We start from the raw sequence: 23,063 nt of genomic DNA on the forward strand, positions 1-23,063 counted from the left end.
GGGTAGATGTATATAACCTGGGTAGATGTATATAACCTGGGTAGATGTATATAACCTGGGTAGATGTATATAACCTGGGTAGATGTATATAACCTGGGTAAATGTATATAACCTGGGTAAATGTATATAACCTGGGTAGATGTATATAACCTGGGTAAATGTATATAACCTGTATATAACCTGGGTAAATGTATATAACCTGGGTAGATGTATATAACCTGTATATAACCTGGGTAGATGTATATAACCTGGGTAGATGTATATAACCTGGGTAGATGTATATAACCTGGGTAGATGTATATAACCTGGGTAGATGTATATAACCTGGGTAAATGTATATAACCTGGGTAGATGTATATAACCTGGGTAGATGTATATAACCTGGGTAGATGTATATAACCTGGGTAGATGTATATAACCTGGGTAGATGTATATAACCTGGGTAGATGTATATAACCTGGGTAGATGTATATAACCTGGGTAGATGTATATAACCTGGGTAGATGCAGGATAAATGCTTTATTTATTGTTTGCCTTTGGCTTCCATGATGCCCATTGATCAGCTGCTGTCCATTAGAAATGCAGCTGCCAGGCATGTCAGGACCTGTTGGTCTCACAGTGTGTGTGCAGCTTGTCATGGAGGAATACATCTGTTGACAGTGATGAATATTTCATTTTTAATGAAACCTAAATGATCTGTTATTTATTATCAAGTTCTGGTTTGTTACATGCTTAGAAGAAGTCATGATGCTACTGTGGAATTGTAGGGATGGACCAGCTGGTTGAACCATTCAGACAGACACCACTGACCAAATGTTCTGCCATGCTTCTCCAGCCCTCCCCCTCAACAAAGACACCATGCAGCCAATCAGTAACAGTGAGAAGACTGTCCTCCCTCCAGACAAACTGCTATTTCTGTACCTGGTGCAGTTTATTAGTCTTATACTGGCCTCTTCCAGTGTACTGGTTTCTCGTGTCGAGGAGTTAACCTCATGAGATCTCCATCCATGCTGGAAGTCTGGAAGTAATTATGTGTTGAATAACCCACACTCCCCTAGCCCTCTCCCTTCCATTGCTCCACACTCCCCTAGCCCTCTCCCTTCCATTGATCCACACTCCCCAGCCCTCTCCCTTCCATTGCTCCACACTCCCCCAGCCCTCTCCCTTCCATTGCTCCACACTCCCCCAGCCCTCTCCCTTCCATTGCTCCACACTCCCCAGCCCTCTCCCTTCCATTGCTCCACACTCCCCCCAGCCCTCTCCCTTCCATTGCTCCACACTCCCCCAGCCCTCTCCCTTCCATTGCTCCACACTCCCCTAGCCCTCTCCCTTCCATTGCTCCACACTCCCCAGCCCTCTCCCTTCCGTAGCCCCACACTCCCCAGCCCTCTCCCTTCCATTGCTCCACACTCCCCCAGCCCTCTCCCTGCTTTTGCCCCACGTTCCCCCAGCCCTCTCCCTGCTTTTGCCCCACGTTCCCTCAGCCCTCTCCCTGCTTTTACCCCACGTTCCCCCAGCCCTCTCCCTGCCCTTCCCTTACCCCACGTCCCCCAGCCCTCTCCCTTCCACCCCACTCCCCCCAGCCCTCTCCCCTTTTGCCCCACGTTCCCCCAGCCCTCTCCCTGCTTTTGCCCCACTTCCCCCAGCCCTCTCCCTGCTTTTACCCCACGTTCCCCCAGCCCTCTCCCTGCTTTTACCCCACGTTCCCCCAGCCCTCTCCCTGCTTTTGCCCCACGTTCCCCCAGCCCTCTCCCTGCCATTGCCCCACGTTCCCCCAGCCCTCTCCCTGCTTTTGCCCCACGTCCCCCAGCCCTCTCCCTTCTTTTGCCCCACGTTCCCCCAGCCCTCTCCCTGCTTTTGCCCCCACGTTCCCCCAGCCCTCTCCCCTGCTTTTGCCCCACGTTCCCCCAGCCCTCTCCCTGCTTTTGCCCCACGTTCCCTCAGCCCTCTCCCTGCTTTTGCTCCACGTTCCCTCAACCCTCTCCCTGCTTTTGCCCCACGTTCCCCCAGCCCTCTCCCTGCTTTTGCCCCACGTTCCCCCAGCCCTCTCCTGCTTTTGCCCCAGGTCTGCAAACCTTTAGCCTCTATGCTTCCCCCTCAGCTGTCCCCTGCCTGGACTGTGCTTGTAACCTGGGGAGGTGGAGGTGGTAGTTCAAGCTGGGGCTCGGTTGCCGAGTGGGTCTGTTTGTCTGTCCGGTTGGCTGTAGAGGGACTGTCTGTCTGGTTGGCTGTAGAGGGACTGTCTGCCTGTCTGGTTGGCTGTAGAGGGACTGACTGTCTGTCTGTCTGGTTGGCTGTAGAGGGACTGACTGTCTGTCTGTCTGGTTGGCTGTAGAGGGACTGTCTGTCTGGTTGGCTGTAGAGGGACTGTCTGCCTGTCTGGTTGGCTGTAGAGGGACTGACTGTCTGTCTGTCTGGTTGGCTGTAGAGGGACTGACTGTCTGTCTGTCTGGTTGGCTGTAGAGGGACTGTCTGTCTGGTTGGCTGTAGAGGGTCTGTCTGTCTGCCTGGTTGGCTGTAGAGGGACTGTCTGCTTGTAGTATAGAGGGACTGTCTGTCTGCCTGGTTGGCTGTAGAGAGACTGTCTGTCTGTCTGTAGTGTAGAGGGACTGTCTGCCTGTAATGTAGTGTAGAGGGACTGTCTGTCTGCATGTATTGTAGAGGGACTGTCTGCATGTAGTGTAGAGGGACTGTCTGTCTGCCTGTAGTGTAGTGTAGTGTAGAGGGACTGTCTGTCTGTAGTGTAGTGTAGAGGGACTGTCTGTCTGCCTGTAGTGTAGAGGGAATGTCTGTCTGCCTGTAGTGTAGAGGGAGTGTCTGTCTGTAGTGTAGAGGGACTGTCTGTCTGCAATGTAGTGTAGAGGGAGTGTCTGTCTGTAGTGTAGTGTAGAGGGACTGTCTGTCTGTAGTGTAGTGTCTGTCTGCCTGGTTGGCTGTAGAGGGAGTGTCTGTCTGTAGTGTAGTGTAGAGGGAGTGTCTGTCTGTAGTGTAGTGTAGAGGGAGTGTCTGTCTGTAATGTAGTGTAGAGGGAGTGTCTGTCTGTAATGTAGTGTAGAGGGAGACTGTCTGTCTGTAATGTAGTGTAGAGTAGTGTAGAGGGACTGTCTGTCTGTAATGTAGTGTAGAGGGAGTGTCTGTCTGTAATGTAGTGTAGAGGGAGTGTCTGTCTGTAATGTAGTGTGGGGAGTGTCTGCCTGTAGTGTAGAGGGACTGTCTGTCTGTCTGTAGTGTAGAGGGACTGTCTGTAATGTCTGTCTGTAGTGTAGAGGGAGTGTCTGTCTGGTGTAGTGTAGAGGGACTGTCTGTCTGTAGTGTAGCTGTAGAGAGGGACTGTCTGTCTGTAGTGTAGGGGGAGTGTCTGTCTGTAGTGTAGTGTAGAGGAGTGTCTGTCTGTAGTGTAGAGGTAGAGGGAGTGTCTGTGTAATGTAGTGTAGAGGGAGTGTCTGTCTGTAGTGTAGTGTAGAGGGAGTGTCTGTCTGTGGTTGTGTGTAGAGGAGTCTGTCTGTCTGTAGTGTAGAGGGAGTGTCTGTCTGTAGTGTAGTGTAGAGGGACTGTCTGTCTGTAATGTAGTGTAGAGGAGTGTCTGTCTGTAGTGTAGTGTGTGAGGGAGTGTCTGTCTGTAATGTAGTGTAGAGGGAGTGTCTGTCTGTAGTGTAGTGTAGAGGGAGTGTCTGTCTGTAATGTAGTGTAGAGGGAGTGTCTGTCTGTAATGTAGTGTATGTCTGTCTGTAGTGTAGTGTAGGGGAGTGTCTGTCTGTCTGTAGTGTAGAGGGAGTGTCTGTCTGTCTGTAATGTAGTGTAGAGGGACTGTCTGTCTGTAGTGTAGTGTAGAGGGAGTGTCTGTCTGTAATGTAGTGTAGAGGGAGTGTCTGTCTGTAGTGTAGTGTAGAGGGAGTGTCTGTCTGTAATGTAGTGTAGAGGGACTGTCTGTCTGTAATGTAGTGTAGAGGGAGTGTCTGTCTGTAATGTAGTGTAGAGGGAGTGTCTGTCTGTAATGTAGTGTAGAGGGAGTGTCTGTCTGTAATGTAGTGTAGAGGGAGTGTCTGTCTGTAGTGTAGTGTAGAGGGAGTGTCTGTCTGTAGTGTAGTGTAGAGGGAGTGTCTGCCTGTAGTGTAGTGTAGAGGGAGTGTCTGTCTGTAATGTAGTGTAGAGGGAGTGTCTGTAGTGTAGTGTAGAGGGAGTGTCTGTCTGTAGTGTAGTGTAGAGGGAGTGTCTGTCTGTAGTGTAGTGTAGAGGGAGTGTCTGTCTGTAGTGTAGTGTAGAGGGAGTGTCTGTCTGTAGTGTAGTGTAGAGGGAGTGTCTGTCTGTAATGTAGTGTAGAGGGAGTGTCTGTCTGTAGTGTAGTGTAGAGGGAGTGTCTGTCTGTAGTGTAGTGTAGAGGGAGTGTCTGTCTGTAATGTAGTGTAGAGGGAGTGTCTGTCTGTAGTGTAGAGGGAGTGTCTGTCTGTAGTGTAGAGGGAGTGTCTGTCTGTAATGTAGTGTAGAGGGAGTGTCTGTCTGTAGTGTAGTGTAGAGGGAGTGTCTGTCTGTAGTGTAGTGTCTGAGGGAGTGTAGAGGGAGTGTCTGTCTGTAATGTAGTGTAGAGGGAGTGTCTGTCTGTAATGTGTGTAGAGGGAGTCTGTCTGTCTGTAGTGTAGTGTCTGTCTGTAGTGTAGTGTAGGGAGTGTCTGTGTAGTGTAGAGGGAGTGTCTGTAGTGTAGTGTAGAGGAGTCTGTCTGTAATGTAGTGTAGAGGGAGTGTCTGTCTTAGTGTAGAGGGAGTGTAGAGGGAGTGTCTGTCTGTAGTGTAGTGTAGAGGGAGTGTCTGCCTGTAATGTAGTGTAGAGGGACTGTCTGTCTGTAGTGTAGTGTAGAGGGAGTGTCTGTCTGTAATGTAGTGTTGAGGGAGTGTCTGCCTGTAATGTAGTGTAGAGGGAGTGTCTGTCTGTAGTGTATGTCTGTCTGTAGTGTAGTGTAGGGGAGTGTCTGTCTGTAATGTAGTGTAGAGGGAGTGTCTGTCTGTAGTGTAGTGTAGTGTAGAGGAGGGAGTCTGTCTGTCTGTCTGTAGTGTAGAGGGAGTGTCTGTCTGTAGTGTAGTGTAGAGGGAGTGTCTGCCTGTAATGTAGTGTAGAGGGAATGTGTCTGTCTGTAATGTAGTGTAGAGGGAGTGTCTGTCTGTAGTGTAGTGTAGAGGGAGTGTCTGTCTGTAGTGTAGTGTAGAGGGTGTCTGTCTGTAGTGTGTAGAGGGAGTGTCTGTCTGTAATGTAGTGTAGAGGGAGTGTCTGTCTGTAATGTAGTGTAGAGGGAGTGTCTGTCTGTAGTGTAGTGTAGAGGGACTGTCTGTCTGTAGTGTGGTGTAGAGGGAGTGTCTGTCTGTAGTGTAGTGTAGAGGAGTGTCTGTCTGTAATGTAGTGTAGAGGGAGTGTCTGTCTGTAGTGTAGTGTAGAGGGAGTGTCTGTCTGTAGTGTAGTGTAGGTGTCTGTCTGTAGTGTAGTGTAGAGGGAGTGTCTGTCTGTAGTGTAGTGTAGAGGGAGTGTCTGTCTGTAGTGTCTGTCTGTAATGTAGTGTAGAGGGAGTGTCTGTCTGTAGTGTAGTGTAGAGGAGTGTCTGCCTGTAGTGTAGTGTAGAGGGAGTGTCTGTCTGTAGTGTAGAGGGAGTGTCTGTCTGTAGTGTAGAGGGAGTGTAGTGTAGAGGGAGTGTCTGTCTGTAGTGTAGAGGGAGTGTCTGTCTGTAGTGTAGAGGGACTGTCTGTCTGTCTGTCTGTCTGTCTTTCTCCTGACTTCTTCAGTAGGTCTCCTGAGCCTTTCCTAGGCACGACTCTGTGATTGGCTCAGCTTCAGTGGGCAAACACAGAGCTGGTCTGAGGCTGTGTGTGTGTGTGTGTGTGTGTGTGTGTGTGTGTGTGTGTGTGTGTGTGTGTGTGTGTGTGTGTGTGTGTGTGTGTGTGTGTGTACTGCAGAGCCTATGTATCCCCTAATGGGAACCCCTCTTTTATTCAGTAGGGCCTCTGAGCGACTGGCTTATCCCATGCCTCTATCCAGGCTTTAACAAGGTAGAGACACCTGAGCTCTGCTCATTACCAGGACTGAGCTGCACATTGATGGGCTCTGCCTCCCTGTCCGCTTTGTTTTCAAGCAGGAATAGAGGAAGGGAAGGAGCATAGCCAAACAGGAGTGGAGGTACAGCAGACTAACACGAACTCTCACAGTAAAAACAAAAAGTAAGCTACTGGATATACAGTATAGTACAGAACACAACCCAGTAATACAGTATAGTACAGAACACAACCCAGTAATACAGTATAGTATAGAACACAACCCAGTAATACAGTATAGTATAGAACACAACCCAGTAATAGAGTATAGTATAGAATATAATACCCAGTAATACCCAGTAATACAGTATAGTATAGAACACAACCCAGTAATACAGTATACTATAGGATAGTATAGAACACACCCCAGTAATACAGTATAGTATAGAACACAACCCAGTAATACAGTATTGTATAGTATAGAACACAACCCAGTAATACAGTATAGTATAGAACACAACGCAGGAAAACAGTATAGTATAGAACACAACCCAGTAATGCAGTATAGTATAGAACACAACCCATTAATACAGTATAATATAGAACACAACCCAGTAATACAGTATAGTATAGAACACAACCCAGTAATACAGTATAGTATAGAACACATCTCAGTAATACAGTATAGTATAGAACACAGCCCAGTAATACAGTATAGTATAGAATAGTATAGAACACAGCCCAGTAATACAGTATAGTATAGTATAGAACAAAACCAAGTAATATAGTATAGTACAGAACACAACCCAGTAATACAGTATAGTATAGTATAGAACACAACCCAGTAATACAGTATAGTACAGAACAAAACCAAGTAATATAGTATAGTACAGAACACAACCCAGTAATACAGTATAGGATAGTATAGAACACAACCCAGTAATACAGTATAATATAGAACACAACCCAGTAATACAGTATAGTGCAGAACACAACCCAGTAATACAGTATAGTATAGAACACAACCCAGTAATACAGTATAGTATAGAACACAGCCCAGTAATACAGTATAGTATAGTATAGAACACAGCCCAGTAATACAGTACAGTATAGTATAGAACAACCCAGTAATATAGTACAGTATAGTATAGAACACAGCCCAGTAATACAGTATAGTATAGAACACAACCCAGGAATACAGTATAGTATAATATAGAACACAGCCCAGTAATACAGTATAGTATAGTATAGTATAGAACACAGCCCAGTAATATAGTATAGTATAGAACACAGCCCAGTAATACAGTATAGTATAGTATAATATAGAACACAACCAAGTAATACAGTATAGTATATTATAGTATAGTATAGTGTAGAACACAGCCCAGTAATACAGTATAGTATAGAACACAGCCCAGTAATACAGTATAGTATAGAACACAACCCAGTAATACAGTATAGTATAGAACACAGCCCAGTAATACAGTATAGTATAGTATAGAACACAGCCCAGTAATATAGTATAGTATAATATAGAATACAACCAAGTACTACAGTATAGTATAGTATAGAACATAGCCCAGTAATACAGTATAGTATAGTATAGAACACAGCCCAGTAATACAGTATAGTATAGAACACAGCCCAGTAATACAGTATAGTATAGAACACAACCCATTAATACAGTATAGTATAGTATAGAACACATCCCAGTAATACAGTATAGTATAGTATATTATAGTATAGTATAGAACACAGCCCAGTAATACAGTATTGTATAGAACACAACCCAGTAATACAGTATAGTATAGTATAATATAGAACACAGCCCAGTAATACAGTATAGTATAGTATAATATAGAACACAACCAAGTAATACAGTATAGTATAGTATAGAACACAGCCCAGTAATACAGTATAGTATAGTATAATATAGAACACAACCAAGTAATACAGTATAGTATAGAACACAACCCAGTAATACAGTATAGTATAGAACACAACCCAGTAATACAGTATAGTATAGAACACAGCCCAGTAATACAGTATAGTATAGTATAGAACACAGCCCAGTAATACAGTACAGTATAGTATAGAACACAACCCAGTAATATAGTACAGTATAGTATAGAACACAGCCCAGTAATACAGTATAGTATAGAACACAACCCAGTAATACAGTATAGTATAGAACACATCCCAGTAATACAGTATAGTATAGAACACAGCCCAGTAATACAGTATAGTATAGAATAGTATAGAACACAGCCCAGTAATACAGTATAGTATAGTATAGAACAAAACCAAGTAATATAGTATAGTACAGAACACAACCCAGTAATACAGTATAGTATAGTATAGAACACAACCCAGTAATACAGTATAGTATAGAACACAACTCGGTAATACAGTATAGTATTGAACACAACCCAGTAATACAGTATAGTATAGAACACAACCCAGTAATACAGTATAGTACAGAACACAACCCAGTAATACAGTATAGTATAGAACACAACCCAGTAATACAGTATAGTATAGGATAGTATAGAACACAACCCAGTAATACAGTATAGTATAGAACACAACCCAGTAATACAGTATAGTATAGAACACAACCAGTAATACAGTATAGTATAGAACACAACCCAGTAATACAGTATAGTATAGAACACAGCCCAGTAATACAGTATAGTATAGTATGGAACACAGCCCAGTAATACAGTACAGTATAGTATAGAACAACCCAGTAATATAGTACAGTATAGTATAGAACACAGCCCAGTAATACAGTATAGTATAGAACACAACCCAGGAATACAGTATAGTATAATATAGAACACAGCCCAGTAATACAGTATAGTATAGTATACACAGCCCAGTAATATAGTATAGTATAGAACACAGCCCAGTAATACAGTATAGTATAGTATAATATAGAACACAACCAAGTAATACAGTATAGTATAGTATAGTATAGTGTAGAACACAGCCCAGTAATACAGTATAGTATAGAACACAGCCCAGTAATACAGTATAGTATAGAACACAACCCAGTAATACAGTATAGTATAGAACACAGCCCAGTAATACAGTATAGTATAGTATAGAACACAGCCCAGTAATATAGTATAGTATAATATAGAATACAACCAAGTACTACAGTATAGTATAGAACATAGCCCAGTAATACAGTATAGTATAGTATAGAACACAGCCCAGTAATACAGTATAGTATAGAACACAGCCCAGTAATACAGTATAGTATAGAACACAACCCATTAATACAGTATAGTATAGTATAGAACACAGCCCAGTAATACAGTATAGTATAGTATATTATAGTATAGTATAGAACACAGCCCAGTAATACAGTATTGTATAGAACACAACCCAGTAATACAGTATAGTATAGTATAATATAGAACACATTAATACAGTATAGTATAGTATAATATAGAACACAACCAAGTAATACAGTATAATATAGTATAGAACACAGCCCAGTAATACAGTATAGTATAGTATAATATAGAACACTGTGGGTCATACAGTATAGTATAGAACACAGCCCAGTAATACAGTATAGTATAGTGTAGAACACATCCCAGTAATACAGTATAGTATAGTATAATATAGAACACAACCCAAGTAATACAGTATAGTATAGAACACAACCCAGTAATACAGTATAGTATAGTATTGAACACAACCCAGTAATACATTATAGTATAGTATAGAACACAACGCAGTAATACAGTATAGTATAGAACACAACCCAGTAATACAGTATAGTACAGCACACAACCCAGTATTACAGTATAGTATAGTATAGAACACAACCCAGTAACACAGTATAGTATAGAACACAACCCAGTAATACAGTATAATATAGAACACAACCCAGTAATACAGTATAGTACAGAACACAACCCAGTAATACAGTATAGTATAGAACACAACCCAGTAATACAGTATAGTATAGAACACAACCCAGTATTACAGTATAGTATAGAACACAACCCAGTAATACAATATAATATAGAACACAACCCAGTAATACAGTATAGTATAGAACACAACCCAGTAATACAGTATAGTATAGAACACAACCCAGTAATACAGTATAGTATATTATAGTATAGAACACAGCCCAGTAATACAGTATAGTATAGAACACAACCCAGGAATACAGTATAGTATAGTATAGAACACAGCCCAGTAATATAGTATAGTATAGAACACAGCCCAGTAATACAGTATAGTATAGTATAATATAGAACACAACCAAGTAATACAGTATAGTATAGTATAGTATAGTATAGTGTAGAACACAGCCCAGTAATACAGTATAGTATAGAACACAGCCCAGTAATACAGTATAGTATAGAACACAACCCAGTAATACAGTATAGTATAGAACACAGCCCAGTAATATAGTATAGTATAGAACACAGCCCAGTAATATAGTATAGTATAATATAGAATACAACCAAGTACTACAGTATAGTATAGTATAGAACATAGCCCAGTAATACAGTATAGTATAGAACACAGCCCAGTAATACAGTATAGTATAGAACACAGCCCAGTAATACAGTATAGTATAGAACACAACCCATTAATACAGTATAGTATAGTATAGAACACATCCCAGTAATACAGTATAGTATAGTATATTATAGTATAGTATAGAACACAGCCCAGTAATACAGTATTTACCATAGAACACAACCCAGTAATACAGTATAGTATAGTATAATATAGAACACAGCCCAGTAATACAGTATAGTATAGTATAATATAGAACACAACAAGTAATACAGTATAGTATAGTATAGAACACAAAGTAATACAGTATAGTATAGTATAATATAGAACACAACCAAGTAATACAGTATAGTATAGAACACAGCCCAGTAATACAGTATAGTATAGTGTAGAACACATCCCAGTAATACAGTATAGTATAATATAGAACACAACCAAGTAATACAGTATAGTATAGAACACAACCCAGTAATACAGTATAGTATAGAACACAACCCAGTTATACAGTATAATATAGTATTGAACACAACCCAGTAATACATTATAGTATAGTATAGAACACAACGCAGTAATACAGTATAGTATAGAACACAACCCAGTAATACAGTATAGTACAGCACACAACCCAGTATTACAGTATAGTATAGTATAGAACACAACCCAGTAACACAGTATAGTATAGAACACAACCCAGTAATACAGTATAATATAGAACACAACCCAGTAATACAGTATAGTACAGAACACAACCCAGTAATACAGTATAGTATAGAACACAACCCAGTAACACAGTATAGTATAGAACACAACCCAGTAATACAGTATAATATAGAACACAACCCAGCAATACAGTATAGTGCAGAACACAACCCAGTAATACAGTATAGTATAGAACACAACCCAGTAACACAGTATAGTATAGAACACAACCCAGTAATACAGTATAATATAGAACACAACCCAGCAATACAGTATAGTGCAGAACACAACCCAGTAATACAGTATAGTATAGAACACAACCCAGTAATACAGTATAGTATAGAACACAGCCCAGTAATACAGTATAGTATAGTATAGAACACAACCCAGTAATAGAGTATAGTATAGAACACAACCCGGTAATACAGTATAGTATAGAACACAACCCAGTAATACAGTATAGTATAGAACACAGCCCAGTAATACAGTATAGTATAGAACACACCCCAGTAATATAGTATAGTATAGTATAGAACACAACCCAGTAATAGAGTATAGTATAGTATAGAACACAACCCAGTAATATAGTATAGTATAGAACACAACCCAGTAATACAGTATAGTATAGAACACAACCCAGTAATACAGTATAGTATAGAACACAACCCAGTAATACAGTATAGTATAGAACACAACCCAGTAATACAGTATAGTATAGAACACAACCCAGTAATACAGTATAGTATAGAACACAGCCCAGTAATACAGTATAGTATAGTATAGTATAGAACACAACCCAGTAATAGAGTATAGTATAGAACACAACCCAGTAATACAGTATAGTATAGAACACAACCCAGTAATACAGTATAGTATAGAACACAGCCCAGTAATACAGTATAGTATAGAACACAGCCCAGTAACCTGCCTTCCACTCACATATGGATATAAAGCAGTGGTATTCAAAGTCAGGTTCATGACCCCTAGTGGGGGAATTGCAGTTGGGTCGACAAATAAAATTATTACAAAAATTAGAAGTACAAATTATTTTACTGCCTTGCTCAAGTGCAGAACGGCACATTTTTACACAAGCAACATTTTGGTTACTATCCCAACGCTTTAACCATTAGGCTACTCTGCTGCCCTCCTAGAAAATGGACAGGCTTTAAAGTTCTGTCATTAGATATGTGGTGGGGAAAATGGGTTCCCAGAAATGCTGGTGAAAGAAATGGGGTCCCTGCAGAAAAAATCTTGAAATACCACTGACATAAAGCTATTGAACCCATATCAACTCACTATCCTAACTCTTAAATAAAATCGGGCAGGCAGACAGCCAATCCTCTTAGAAAACTGCCTCAGACACACACCTCCACTTTCAACATCCAAGGAGAGACGCAATGAAAGAAATCCTCTAACTGATCCATTTCAACACCCCGTAGCCCAGCCAACAGGCCTCTAACCTTTAACCCTGAAGGTGAAGGAGCACACAGAGGACAAATGGGAGTTCATAACTTCCCAGGACACTACCTTAACGACCTCCATTTTATTATTACCCCCTGACTGACTGTCTGTGGTTCATTAACAGCATCACAGATAAACAGACCAAATGCGCCAGGGTCAGTCCACCACCACTTCGTACTGTAGGGAGTCCTGTGGGTCAGGGGTCAGGGGGATGTGGGTTCCTTCCTGGGAGGGGCAGGGGGATGTGGGTTCCTTCCTGGGAGGGGCAGGGGGATGTGGGTTCCTTCCTGGGAGGGGCAGAGGGTTGTGCGTTTCAGTATGGGAGGGGCAGGGGGTTGTGCGTTTCAGTATGGGAGGGGCAGGGGGTTGTGCGTTTCAGTATGGGAGGGGCAGGGGGTTGTGGGTTCCTTCCTGGGAGGGTTAGGGGGATGTGGGTTCCTTCCTGGGAGGGTTAGGGGGATGTGGGTTCCTTCCTGGGGGTTAGGGGGATGTGGGTTCCTTCCTGGGAGGGGCAGGGGGTTGTGGGTTCCTTCCTGGGAGGGGCAGGGGGATGTGGGTTCCTTCCTGGGAGGGGCAGGGGGTTGTGCGTTTCAGTCTGGGAGGGGCAGGGGGTTGTAGGTTCCTTCCTGGGAGGGGCAGGGGGTTGTGCGTTTCAGTCTGGGAGGGGCAGGGGGTTGTAGGTTCCTTCCTGGGAGGGGCAGGGGGTTGTGCGTTTCAGTTTGGAAGGGTTAGTGGGGGCTCCAGTTCCACAGATGCCTGAGTTCCTGCCCCCCTACTGCTCCCTGGCAAGTCAAGCGGCAGAGGGAAACATATTGATTAGTGCTGGGGCTGCTGAGTTAGTTAGGGAGATTTCAAAGGGGGGAGTGAATCCCACAGCTGCTAACCTGCAGGCTCCTCCATATCAATCACATGCTGAAGGAAGAGGGAGGATGGGGAGGAGGAGGACGGGGAAGAGGAGGGTGCTAGATACCGTGGATAAAGCTAGAGCTGAGCTGGGCTTATCTGCAGGAGCTCATTCCCCAGGGCCGGATTTGGGAGCACCTACCTCCAGGGGCCTTTCCTGCAATTGAAAACATTTTGCCATGGGACAGAGAGAAAATGTTGCAGTTTTATCATGAGGCTAAGAGAAAATGTTGCAGTTTTATCATGAGGCTAAGAGGAAATGTTGCAGTTTTATCATGAGGCTAAGAGAAAATGTTGCAGTTTTACCATGAGGCTAAGAGGAAATGTTGCAGTTTTATCATGAGGCTAAGAGAAAATGTTGCAGTTTTATCATGAGGCTAAGAGAAAATGTTGCAGTTTTCAAGTGAATTTCCTGCAATTCTTTGGACATTTTGCCATGACTTCTGTCATGTTCATATGTTATTTGAGGGGCCTCGACCTCCAGCGTTGGGGGTCCCCTTGAGGTATCCCAGGGCACGTGCCCGTTCTGTGTAAATGAGTTGTCCCTCATTCTCCCCCATTGGTATATTGACCCATCTGAGAGGTTTGGAGGAAGTGGTCCTCAAGGTGTTTGTTGCTTTGTACCTGAGGCATCGATTCAGATGTGACTTATTTCAACAATATTACCTGTTCATTTTCTAAACAAATACAGTGGGAGACTATTTAGAAATGAAGGGCAATCAAAGTTTCCTCAGCGCCAGCTGGTGCCGTCCTGTCTCCTCCCTCTCTCCCTGCCTCCACACATGCCTCCCGCATCACTGCTGTGTGATTCAGCGGCTGAGACAGGATGATGGATTGACTACTATCGCGTTTGTTGACACTGTTGTAGGCCGGGCCGTGCTCCGTGCACGCTGAAGGCTTTGAGCCAGCCTATAGGAGGGAGACAGCAGCTGGTTCACCTCCACACAAAGAGGCCAGTGACACTCAGAGAGACAACCGGCAGGGGGTCCCTATCAGACGTTACACAGGCACCACTGACATTCCTCCACTAACTTGAATGCAAAGCATCTCTTCTGAATCCCAACCTGGATCCTGTGTGTTTCTGCGGTCAGTTGTTCAGGGCCTGCTGCCTGTCCACTCTGGCTTCCAGACAGCTGAGATGGGCTCTGCTTCAGCAAGCTCCCGGGCCTTCCCTTCTACAGACCACGGTCAGCAGCCAGCATCGGATCCATTTCTGAGCTCGGCGAGTGGAGCCGCATGTTTCACATTCCGGGGACGAAAGGTTTAATGGGTACTTGCTACTGAACAAAGAGCCCTTTTGTAAACGTTGAGATCTTTCGGCAAACTTAAGAGGAGCGGTGCATATTAACATTGTTAACGTTGTTAGCCTGAAAGAAAACTCAATCAAATTAGTTTTTGCATGTCTGCATGCCTTAGATCAGCTGTACTGTATACTCATTTACACTGTGTGACCTGGCTAACTGAATCATATAGACTGTGTGACCTGGGTAACTGAATCATATAGACTGTGTGATCTGGGGAAACTGAATCATATAGACTGTGTGACCTGGGTAACTGAATCATATTGACTGTGTGACCTGGGTAACTGAATCATATTGACTGTGTGACCTGGGTAACTGAATCATATAGACTGTGTCACCTGGGTAACTGAATCATATTGACTGTGTGACCTGGGGTAACTGAATTATATAGACCATGTGACCTGGGTAACTGAATCATATTGACTCTGTGACCTGGGGAAACTGAATCATATAGACTGTGTGACCTGGGTAACTGAATCACATAGACTGTGTGACCTGGGTAACTGAATCATATAGACTGTGTGACCTGGGTAACTGAATCATATAGACTGTGTGACCTGGGGAAACTGAATCATAGAGACTGTGTGACCTGGGTAACTGAATCACATAGACTGTGTGACCTGGGTAACTGAATCATATAGACTGTGTCACCTGGGTAACTGAATCATATTGACTGTGTGACCTGGGGTAACTGAATTATATAGACTGTGTGACCTGGGTAACTGAATCATATAGACTGTGTGACCTGGGGAAACTGAATTATATAGACTGTGTGACCTGGGTAACTGAATCATATAGACTGTGTGACCTGGGTAACTGAATCATATTGACTGTGTGACCTGGGGTAACTGAATCACATAGACTGTGTCACCTGGGTAACTGAATCATATTGACTGTGTGACCTGGGGTAACTGAATCACATAGACTGTGTGATCTGGGGAAACTGAATCATATGTGAAACATATCCTTCTGCGTTCCTCTCCGTTGAGGACTGAGCAGCAAGCTACCCCATCCTCAACATCCTCTAACTGATCCTTACCCCCATCCTCAACATCCTCTAACTGATCCTTACCCCCATTCTCAACATCCTCTAACTGATCCTTACCCCCATCCTCAACATCCTCTAACTGATCCACCCCCATCCTGCGTCAACATCCTCTAACTGATCAAGAATCCTCAACATCCTCTAACTGATCCTTACCAGATCCTCAACATCCTCTAACTGATCCTTACCCCATCCTCAACATCCTCTAACTGATCCTTACCCCCATCCTCAACATCCTCTAACTGATCCTTACCCCATCTTCAACATCCTCTAACTGATCCGTAGGGTCATCCTCAACATCCTCTAACTGATCCTGACCCCCATCCTCAACATCCTCTAACTGATCCATTACCCCCATCCTCAACATCCTCTAACTGATCCTTACCCCCATCCTCAACATCCTCTAACTGATCCTTACCCCCCATCCTCTAACTCCATCCTCAACATCCTCTAACTGATCCTTGGCCTGCCCATCCTCAACATCCTCTAACTGATCCTTACCCCTGTAATCCTCAACATCCTCTAACTGATCCTTACCCCCATCCTCAACATCCTTTCACTGATCCTTACCCCATCCTCAACATCCTCTAACTGATCCTTACCCCCATCCTCAACATCCTCTAACTGATTGGGCCTTACCCCCATCCTCAACATCCTCTAACTGATCCTTACCCCCATCCTCAACATCCTCTAACTGATCCTTACCCCCATCCTCAACATCCTCTAACTGATCCTGGACCCCATCCTCAACATCCTCTAACTGATCCTTACCCCCATCCTCAACATCCTCTAACTGATCCTTACCCCATCCTCAACATCCTCTAACTGATCCTTACCCCCATCCTCAACATCCTCTAACTGATCCTTACCCCATCCTCAACATCCTCTAACTGATCTTCCCCCATCCTCAATCCTCTAACTGATCCTTACCCCCATCCTCAACATCCTCTAACTGATCCTTACCCCCATCCTCAACATCCTCTAACTGATCCTTACCCCCATCCTCAACATCCTCTAACTGATCTTACCCCCATCCTCAACATCCTCTAACTGATCCTGACCCCCATCCTCAACATCCTCTAACTGATCCTTACCCCATCCTCAACATCCTCAAACGGATCCTTACCCCATCCTCAACATCCTCTAACTGATCCTTACCCCATCCTCAACATCCTCTAACGGATCCTTACCCCCATCCTCAACATCCTCTAACATGATCCTTACCCCATCTATCAACATCCTCTAACTGATCCTTACCCCATCCTCAACATCCTCTAACTGATCCTTACCCCATCATCCTCAACATCCCCTAACTGATCCTTACCCCCATCCTCAACATCCTCTAACTGATCCTTACCCCATCTTCAACATCCTCTAACTGATCCTTACCCCCATCCTCAACATCCTCTAACTGATCCTTACCCCCATCCTCAACATCCTCTAACTGATCCTTACCCCATCCTCAACATCCTCTAACTGATCCTTACCCCATCCTCAACATCCTCTAACTGATCCTTACCCCCATCCTCAACATCCTCTAACTGATCCTTACCCCATCCTCAACATCCTCTAACTGATCCTTACCCCATCTTCAACATCCTCTAACTGATTCCTTACCCCCATCCTCAACATCCTCTAACTGATCCTTACCCCCATCCTCAACATCCTCTAACTGATCCTTACCCCATCCTCAACATCCTCTAACTGATCCTTACCCCCATCCTCAACATCCTCTAACTGATCCTTACCCCATCCTCAACATCCTCTAACGGATCCTTACCCCATCTTCAACATCCTCTAACTGATCCTTACCCCCATCCTCAACATCCTCTAACTGATCCTTACCCCCATCCTCCACATCCTCTAACTGATCCTTACCCCATCTTCAACATCCTCTAACTGATCCTTACCCCCATCCTCAACATCCTCTAACTGATCCTTACCCCCATCCTCAACATCCTCTAACTGATCCTTACCCCCATCCTCAACATCCTCTAACTGATCCTTACCCCCATCCTCAACATCCTCTAACTGATCCTTACCCCCATCCTCAACATCCTCTAACTGATCCTTACCCCCATCCTCAGATCCTCTAACTGATCCTTACCCCCATCCTCAACATCCTCTAACTGATCCTTACCCCCATCCTCAACATCCTCTAACTGATCCTTACCCCCATCCTCACATCCTCTAACTGATCCTTACCCCCATCCTCAACATCCTCTAACTGATCCTTACCCCCATCCTCACATCCTCTAACTGATCCTTACCCCCATCCTCAAATCCTCTAACTGATCCTTACCCCATCCTCAACATCCTCTAACTGATCCTTACCCCCATCCTCAACATCCTCTAACCCTTACCCCCATCCTCCACATCCTCTAACTGATCCTTACCCCCATCCTCAACATCCTCTAACTGATCCTTACCCCCATCCTCCACATCCTCTAACTGATCCTTAAATCTAACTGATCCTTACCCCCATCCTCCACATCCTCTAACTGATCCTTAACCCCATCCTTACCCCCATCCTCCACATCCTCTAACTGATCCTTACCCCCATCCTCAACATCCTCTAACTGATCCTTACCCCCATCCTCCACATCCTCTAACTGATCCTTAACCCCATCCTCTAACTGATCCTTACCCCCATCCTCCACATCCTCTAACTGATCCTTAACCCCATCCTCTAACTGATCCTTACCCCCATCCTCCACATCCTCTAACTGATCCTTACCCCCATCCCCAACATCCAACCAAACACAGTGTTTTTATGATCAGCCATCTTACGGCCAGCTTTGCAGTAGCTATAGAGAGAAACCCTGGCCTGGGTGGGTCTGAAATGACACAATATTCCCTATATCGTGCACTTCTATAGAGCACTCTGGTCAAAAGTAGTGCACGATATAGGGAATAGGGTGTGTGGCAGGGCAGGAGGACGATGAATGGATGTTGATCCAGCTTCTTCCAGATACTGCATTCCTTCCTGTGTGCGGGTGTGTGTGTGGTGGCTTCCTCTGGGCTTGTGGAAAAACCTCCCAAGAGTCCCAGCCACTTTAGACATGAAAAACTAAATTCCCCGGATTCTTTGGCAGCAAACTTTGTTACATGTGGGTAGCCCTAGATTTTAGTTTCCACAGCTGCTCACGTGCCCCGGTCGCTCACCTTGATGTAAGCCTAAACCCCTCACCACTAAGCTGTTACAGAGATAGGGGAGGAGGGAGGTTGGGATGGAGAGAGTGAAAGAAGAGCGTTTTCCTACACATGGTCTCAGTTTAAGGGGTTGGCATGGTTTTCTAGGTTTCTGCTTTCTCTGGAACTCTGGTCTGTCTCGAGAGAGAAGTAACCTCGTCCTCAAACTCAAACACAACGTATTGCTGCAGTTAGCATAACGTTTGCATCTCTTCTGTTGATGGTCTTCCAGTGTGCATTATCTTGATGCTAATGACTGTGTCCTTCGCTGTTTGAGAAATAGTCTCTCATCACCAAAACATCTTCATCTCTATCACTATTGGATTTCCTGTGTGACTTTGAGGCAAAATCTGTCAATATCTGGTTTGGACAGGTTTGGTTGGCCCATAGGATGCTCAATGTATCCATGTGTGTTTTTTCCCAGACTGTCTCAATCTCTTACATCCACAGCAGGAGTGTTAGTTCTCTGTGTATTGTGTGAGTTGTAGTTCTCTGTGTATTGTGTGATTGTGTATTGTGTGATTGTAGTTTTCTGTGTATTGTGTGAGTTGTAGTTTTCTGTGTATTGTGTGAGTTGTAGTTCTCTGTGTATTGTGTGAGTTGTAGTTCTATGTTGTAGTTCTCTGTGTATTGTGTGAGTTGTAGTTCTATGTGTTTGATTGTAGTTCTCTGTTTGAGAGTTGTAGTTCTCTGTGTATTGTATGAGTTGTAGTTGTCCGTGTGCTGACCTGTGCTTTGTTCTGTTGTTTCAGGGTCTCCATACTACGACAACGTGAGGCCTCTCTCCTACCCAGACTCAGACGCTGTCCTTATCTGTTTTGACGTCAGCCGTCCTGACACACTCGACAGCGTAATAAAGAAGGTGTGTACCACAGGAGGCTGGTGGCACCTTAATTGGGGAGGAAAGGCTCGTGATAATGGTTGGAGTGGAATGGATGGAATGGTATCAAATACATCAAACACATGGTTTCCATGGTTTCCAGGTGTTGATACCATTCTATTGGCTCAGTTCCAGACATTATTATGGTCCGTCCTCCACTTGTGTGTACCTACCATTAGTCAACCTCTACAGCCTTTAGAATATGGACCTTCATGTGTTTTTCTTTTACCTCACTTGAAAGAAACATGTCCAGTTTTTAACATGTCCAGTTTTCATTCAATGAATTCATTTTAATATCCTTTTCACTGGACCTCCCCCAGAACGTTTTCCCAGTAATTCCCTGTTTTTAAACATCTAGAGAGTGGAGGTACAGACAGAGGTCGTAATGGGTCAGGGGGCGTTAGGGTGAGAGGAGGGCAGGGAAAGGAAGGGAGTGCTTTTAGTGTCCTCTGATGTGACTCTGCTATAGAAAAAAAAACACATGACAAGGTTCCGTTACAAAACATAGTTCCTTCCTTCCTCTTGGCCAGTTCAAACAATCACCTGTCTGTACAACACTGAACATGATCCCTCAATGTCCAGCCAGCCAGCCAGCCAGTCAGCCAGCCAGTCAGCCAAACACTCCTTGTTCTCTAGACTGCATTAGTAGCAGATTATATCCACTGATTAAAGGCCATTGATCCCAGAGTGTTTATTGTGTTTGAGAGGAAACGCGAAGGATTATCTCTGGCCTTAAATCCTCCGATACTGCATTCCTTCCTGGGTTCAACGCCGTGTGATGCGGCATGGTGACTGGAAACAGGAAGTGGCTTTGTCCTTCAGAAGGAGAGGGCTCAGGTTCTGTCTGAAAAAAGTGTACAAGCCGTCCAATACTTGATACCTCCAGTCCTTGATTCCTCAATTAGGTGGAACACCAGACTCTCAAAATCCATTGGGGGAGAGGCTCCAAGGTCCATCCTCTTGTACCTCCTCCTCCAATGAGCTTTGAGAGGGAGGCGAGGAATCAAGTACGGGAGGAGGCAAGTATTTGATGGCTAGTCTGGACTAGCTCCCATTCTGTCTGGTCCTGTCCTCCCAGTCTCAATGACTTTCTCTGTCCTCCACAGTGGAAAGGGGAGATCCAGGAGTTCTGTCCCAACACCAAGATGCTCCTGGTGGGCTGCAAATCGGACCTGCGCACCGACCTCTCCACGCTGGTGGAGCTGTCCAATCACAGACAGATGCCTGTGTCATATGATCAGGTACGGTGGTTGTAGAGTGCATTTTCTTCAGATTTTGGGTCAATTCCATTTCAATTCAGTCAATTCAGGAAGTAAAGTGAAATTCCAATGTGTTTTCTTTCTACAGGGTTCCAACATGGCCAAACAGATCTCAGCCCCCTACATCGAGTGCTCAGCCCAGCAGTCAGAGAACAGCGTCAGGGACATTTTCCACGTGGCCACCTTGGCCTGCGTCAACAAGAACAACAAGAATGTCAAACGCAACAAATCTACCAGAGGCAACAAAAGGATCTCGCACATGCCCACTAGGCCCGACCTCGCGGCGGTAGCGTCAGACCTGCGGAAGGACAAAGCAAAGAGTTGCTGTGTTATGTGACCTGGTGGGCAGGGTTACGACCCTCGGGAGTGGGTTTGCAGGCTGGGATTGAAGCATGCAGTGAGGACAGGGGTTAAAGGTCAGAGCATAGTGCATTTTGGAACATTAGAGGGTGAGACCCTTCCCTTCCTGCACTTTAAAGCCCTTGGCCTGCTGTCCTGGGGTGGAGTTTTGTATATGCATCATACAATGTAAATGTAGATGAAATCCACCGTATCAATGACAACACAATAGTCTTTCAGTGTAGCCTGTCTGTCTACCATCCATCTCCCTTACATATCTTTTACCAGAAGAGGAAGCTATCTCTGCTTTGGGCCAATTAGCTGCCTTCCTTCCGGCGGCTTCCCGGGAGGTAGTAACACTGTTTCCACTTAGAGCTGGACGAGGAAGTGGTCATGGCCTTTCACAGGAAATTACCATTTCCACAGGAAGTGGTGTCACGTAGGAAAAGTTGAACGAGTCCCCAGACGTTTTTCTAAGGACTTCGGAAAGGATGTCCACGCTGTACATGATGATTGGCTCACCCCGTCTGTACAGCTGACTCCATCACCATGAGAGACTGCAGCGGTGCACTCTGGAACGCTGAAGACGGGGGCCATCTTGCACTGGATCAAAGACCTGGAAGTGACATGACACTGCGCACGCAGCACATCACTATGGTTTCCATCAGCTTGTTTGTTTCTCTTCCCCTTCTTGTGGTTGCAAGTCAAGTGTTTCCTGACCTAATAGTCCCGTTGTTCCAGTCATGTCTTTCCTGTATTTTGTAGAATTTACTGTAAGCCCATATCATTTAAACCAATGACCGTTGACTTCCTAGGACTTCTGATCTGTTTGGCGTAATGATAGACAGGGTATTGTGATGCTGAACAGTTTATGGACATGTCCTTTCAGCTATGCAACACCTTCTGCTCTCAGCAAGGGAGGGGAATGAAATAAATAAACAAATGAAGCATGTCTTTGGTTGAAGGACGTTGTTCACTGGATATGTCTAAAGTATAAATGCACTTTTTAAAGATCAAGGCTTCGCTAAAAAGCGCCATGAATTCTGGTATATTCCAATGCCTTTATTAGACTGCCGATGCTTTTCAAATGTTTTCAGAACAGCTTCTCCTAGAGCAGTATCACCAGCTAGCCTGCTAATGCTATCTGTTTCAGAACAGCTTCTCTGAGAGCAGTATCATCAGCTAGCCTGCTAATGCTATCTGTTTCAGAACAACTTCTCCTAGAGCAGTATCATCAGCTAGCCTGCTAATGCTTTCTGTTTCAGAAATGAATGAAAAGAAATAAACGGTTGTTTGTTGTGTAAAGTGTTTTGTCATTAGGTCATCCTCCCCCTTTTTTAAATGTAACTGTTATGTCTGTGTCCCATTGTTGTTGCTACAATATTTATTGAATTATATATATTTTCCCTTTCAAATAAAAG

At 44.2% G+C, this 23,063-nt stretch overlaps 1 protein-coding gene across 1 annotated transcript in view; it reads left to right on the forward strand.

Moving 5' to 3' along the window:
- LOC135529636 (rho-related GTP-binding protein RhoE-like) overlaps nt 1-22,123 on the forward strand; it is a 24,077-nt gene extending 1,954 nt beyond the window's left edge. Inside the window, exons 3-5 of the mRNA XM_064958264.1 lie at nt 19,917-20,026; nt 21,151-21,285; nt 21,392-22,123. Coding sequence (XP_064814336.1) covers nt 19,917-20,026; nt 21,151-21,285; nt 21,392-21,640 — 494 coding nt within the window. The 3' untranslated portion in view covers nt 21,641-22,123. The remainder of the gene's footprint in view (nt 1-19,916; nt 20,027-21,150; nt 21,286-21,391) is intronic.
- The last annotated feature ends 940 nt before the right edge of the window (nt 22,124-23,063 follow it).

The sequence above is a fragment of the Oncorhynchus masou genome, unplaced genomic scaffold (genome assembly GCF_036934945.1).
Source record: "Oncorhynchus masou masou isolate Uvic2021 unplaced genomic scaffold, UVic_Omas_1.1 unplaced_scaffold_1191, whole genome shotgun sequence".
Lineage (NCBI taxonomy): Eukaryota > Metazoa > Chordata > Actinopteri > Salmoniformes > Salmonidae > Oncorhynchus > Oncorhynchus masou.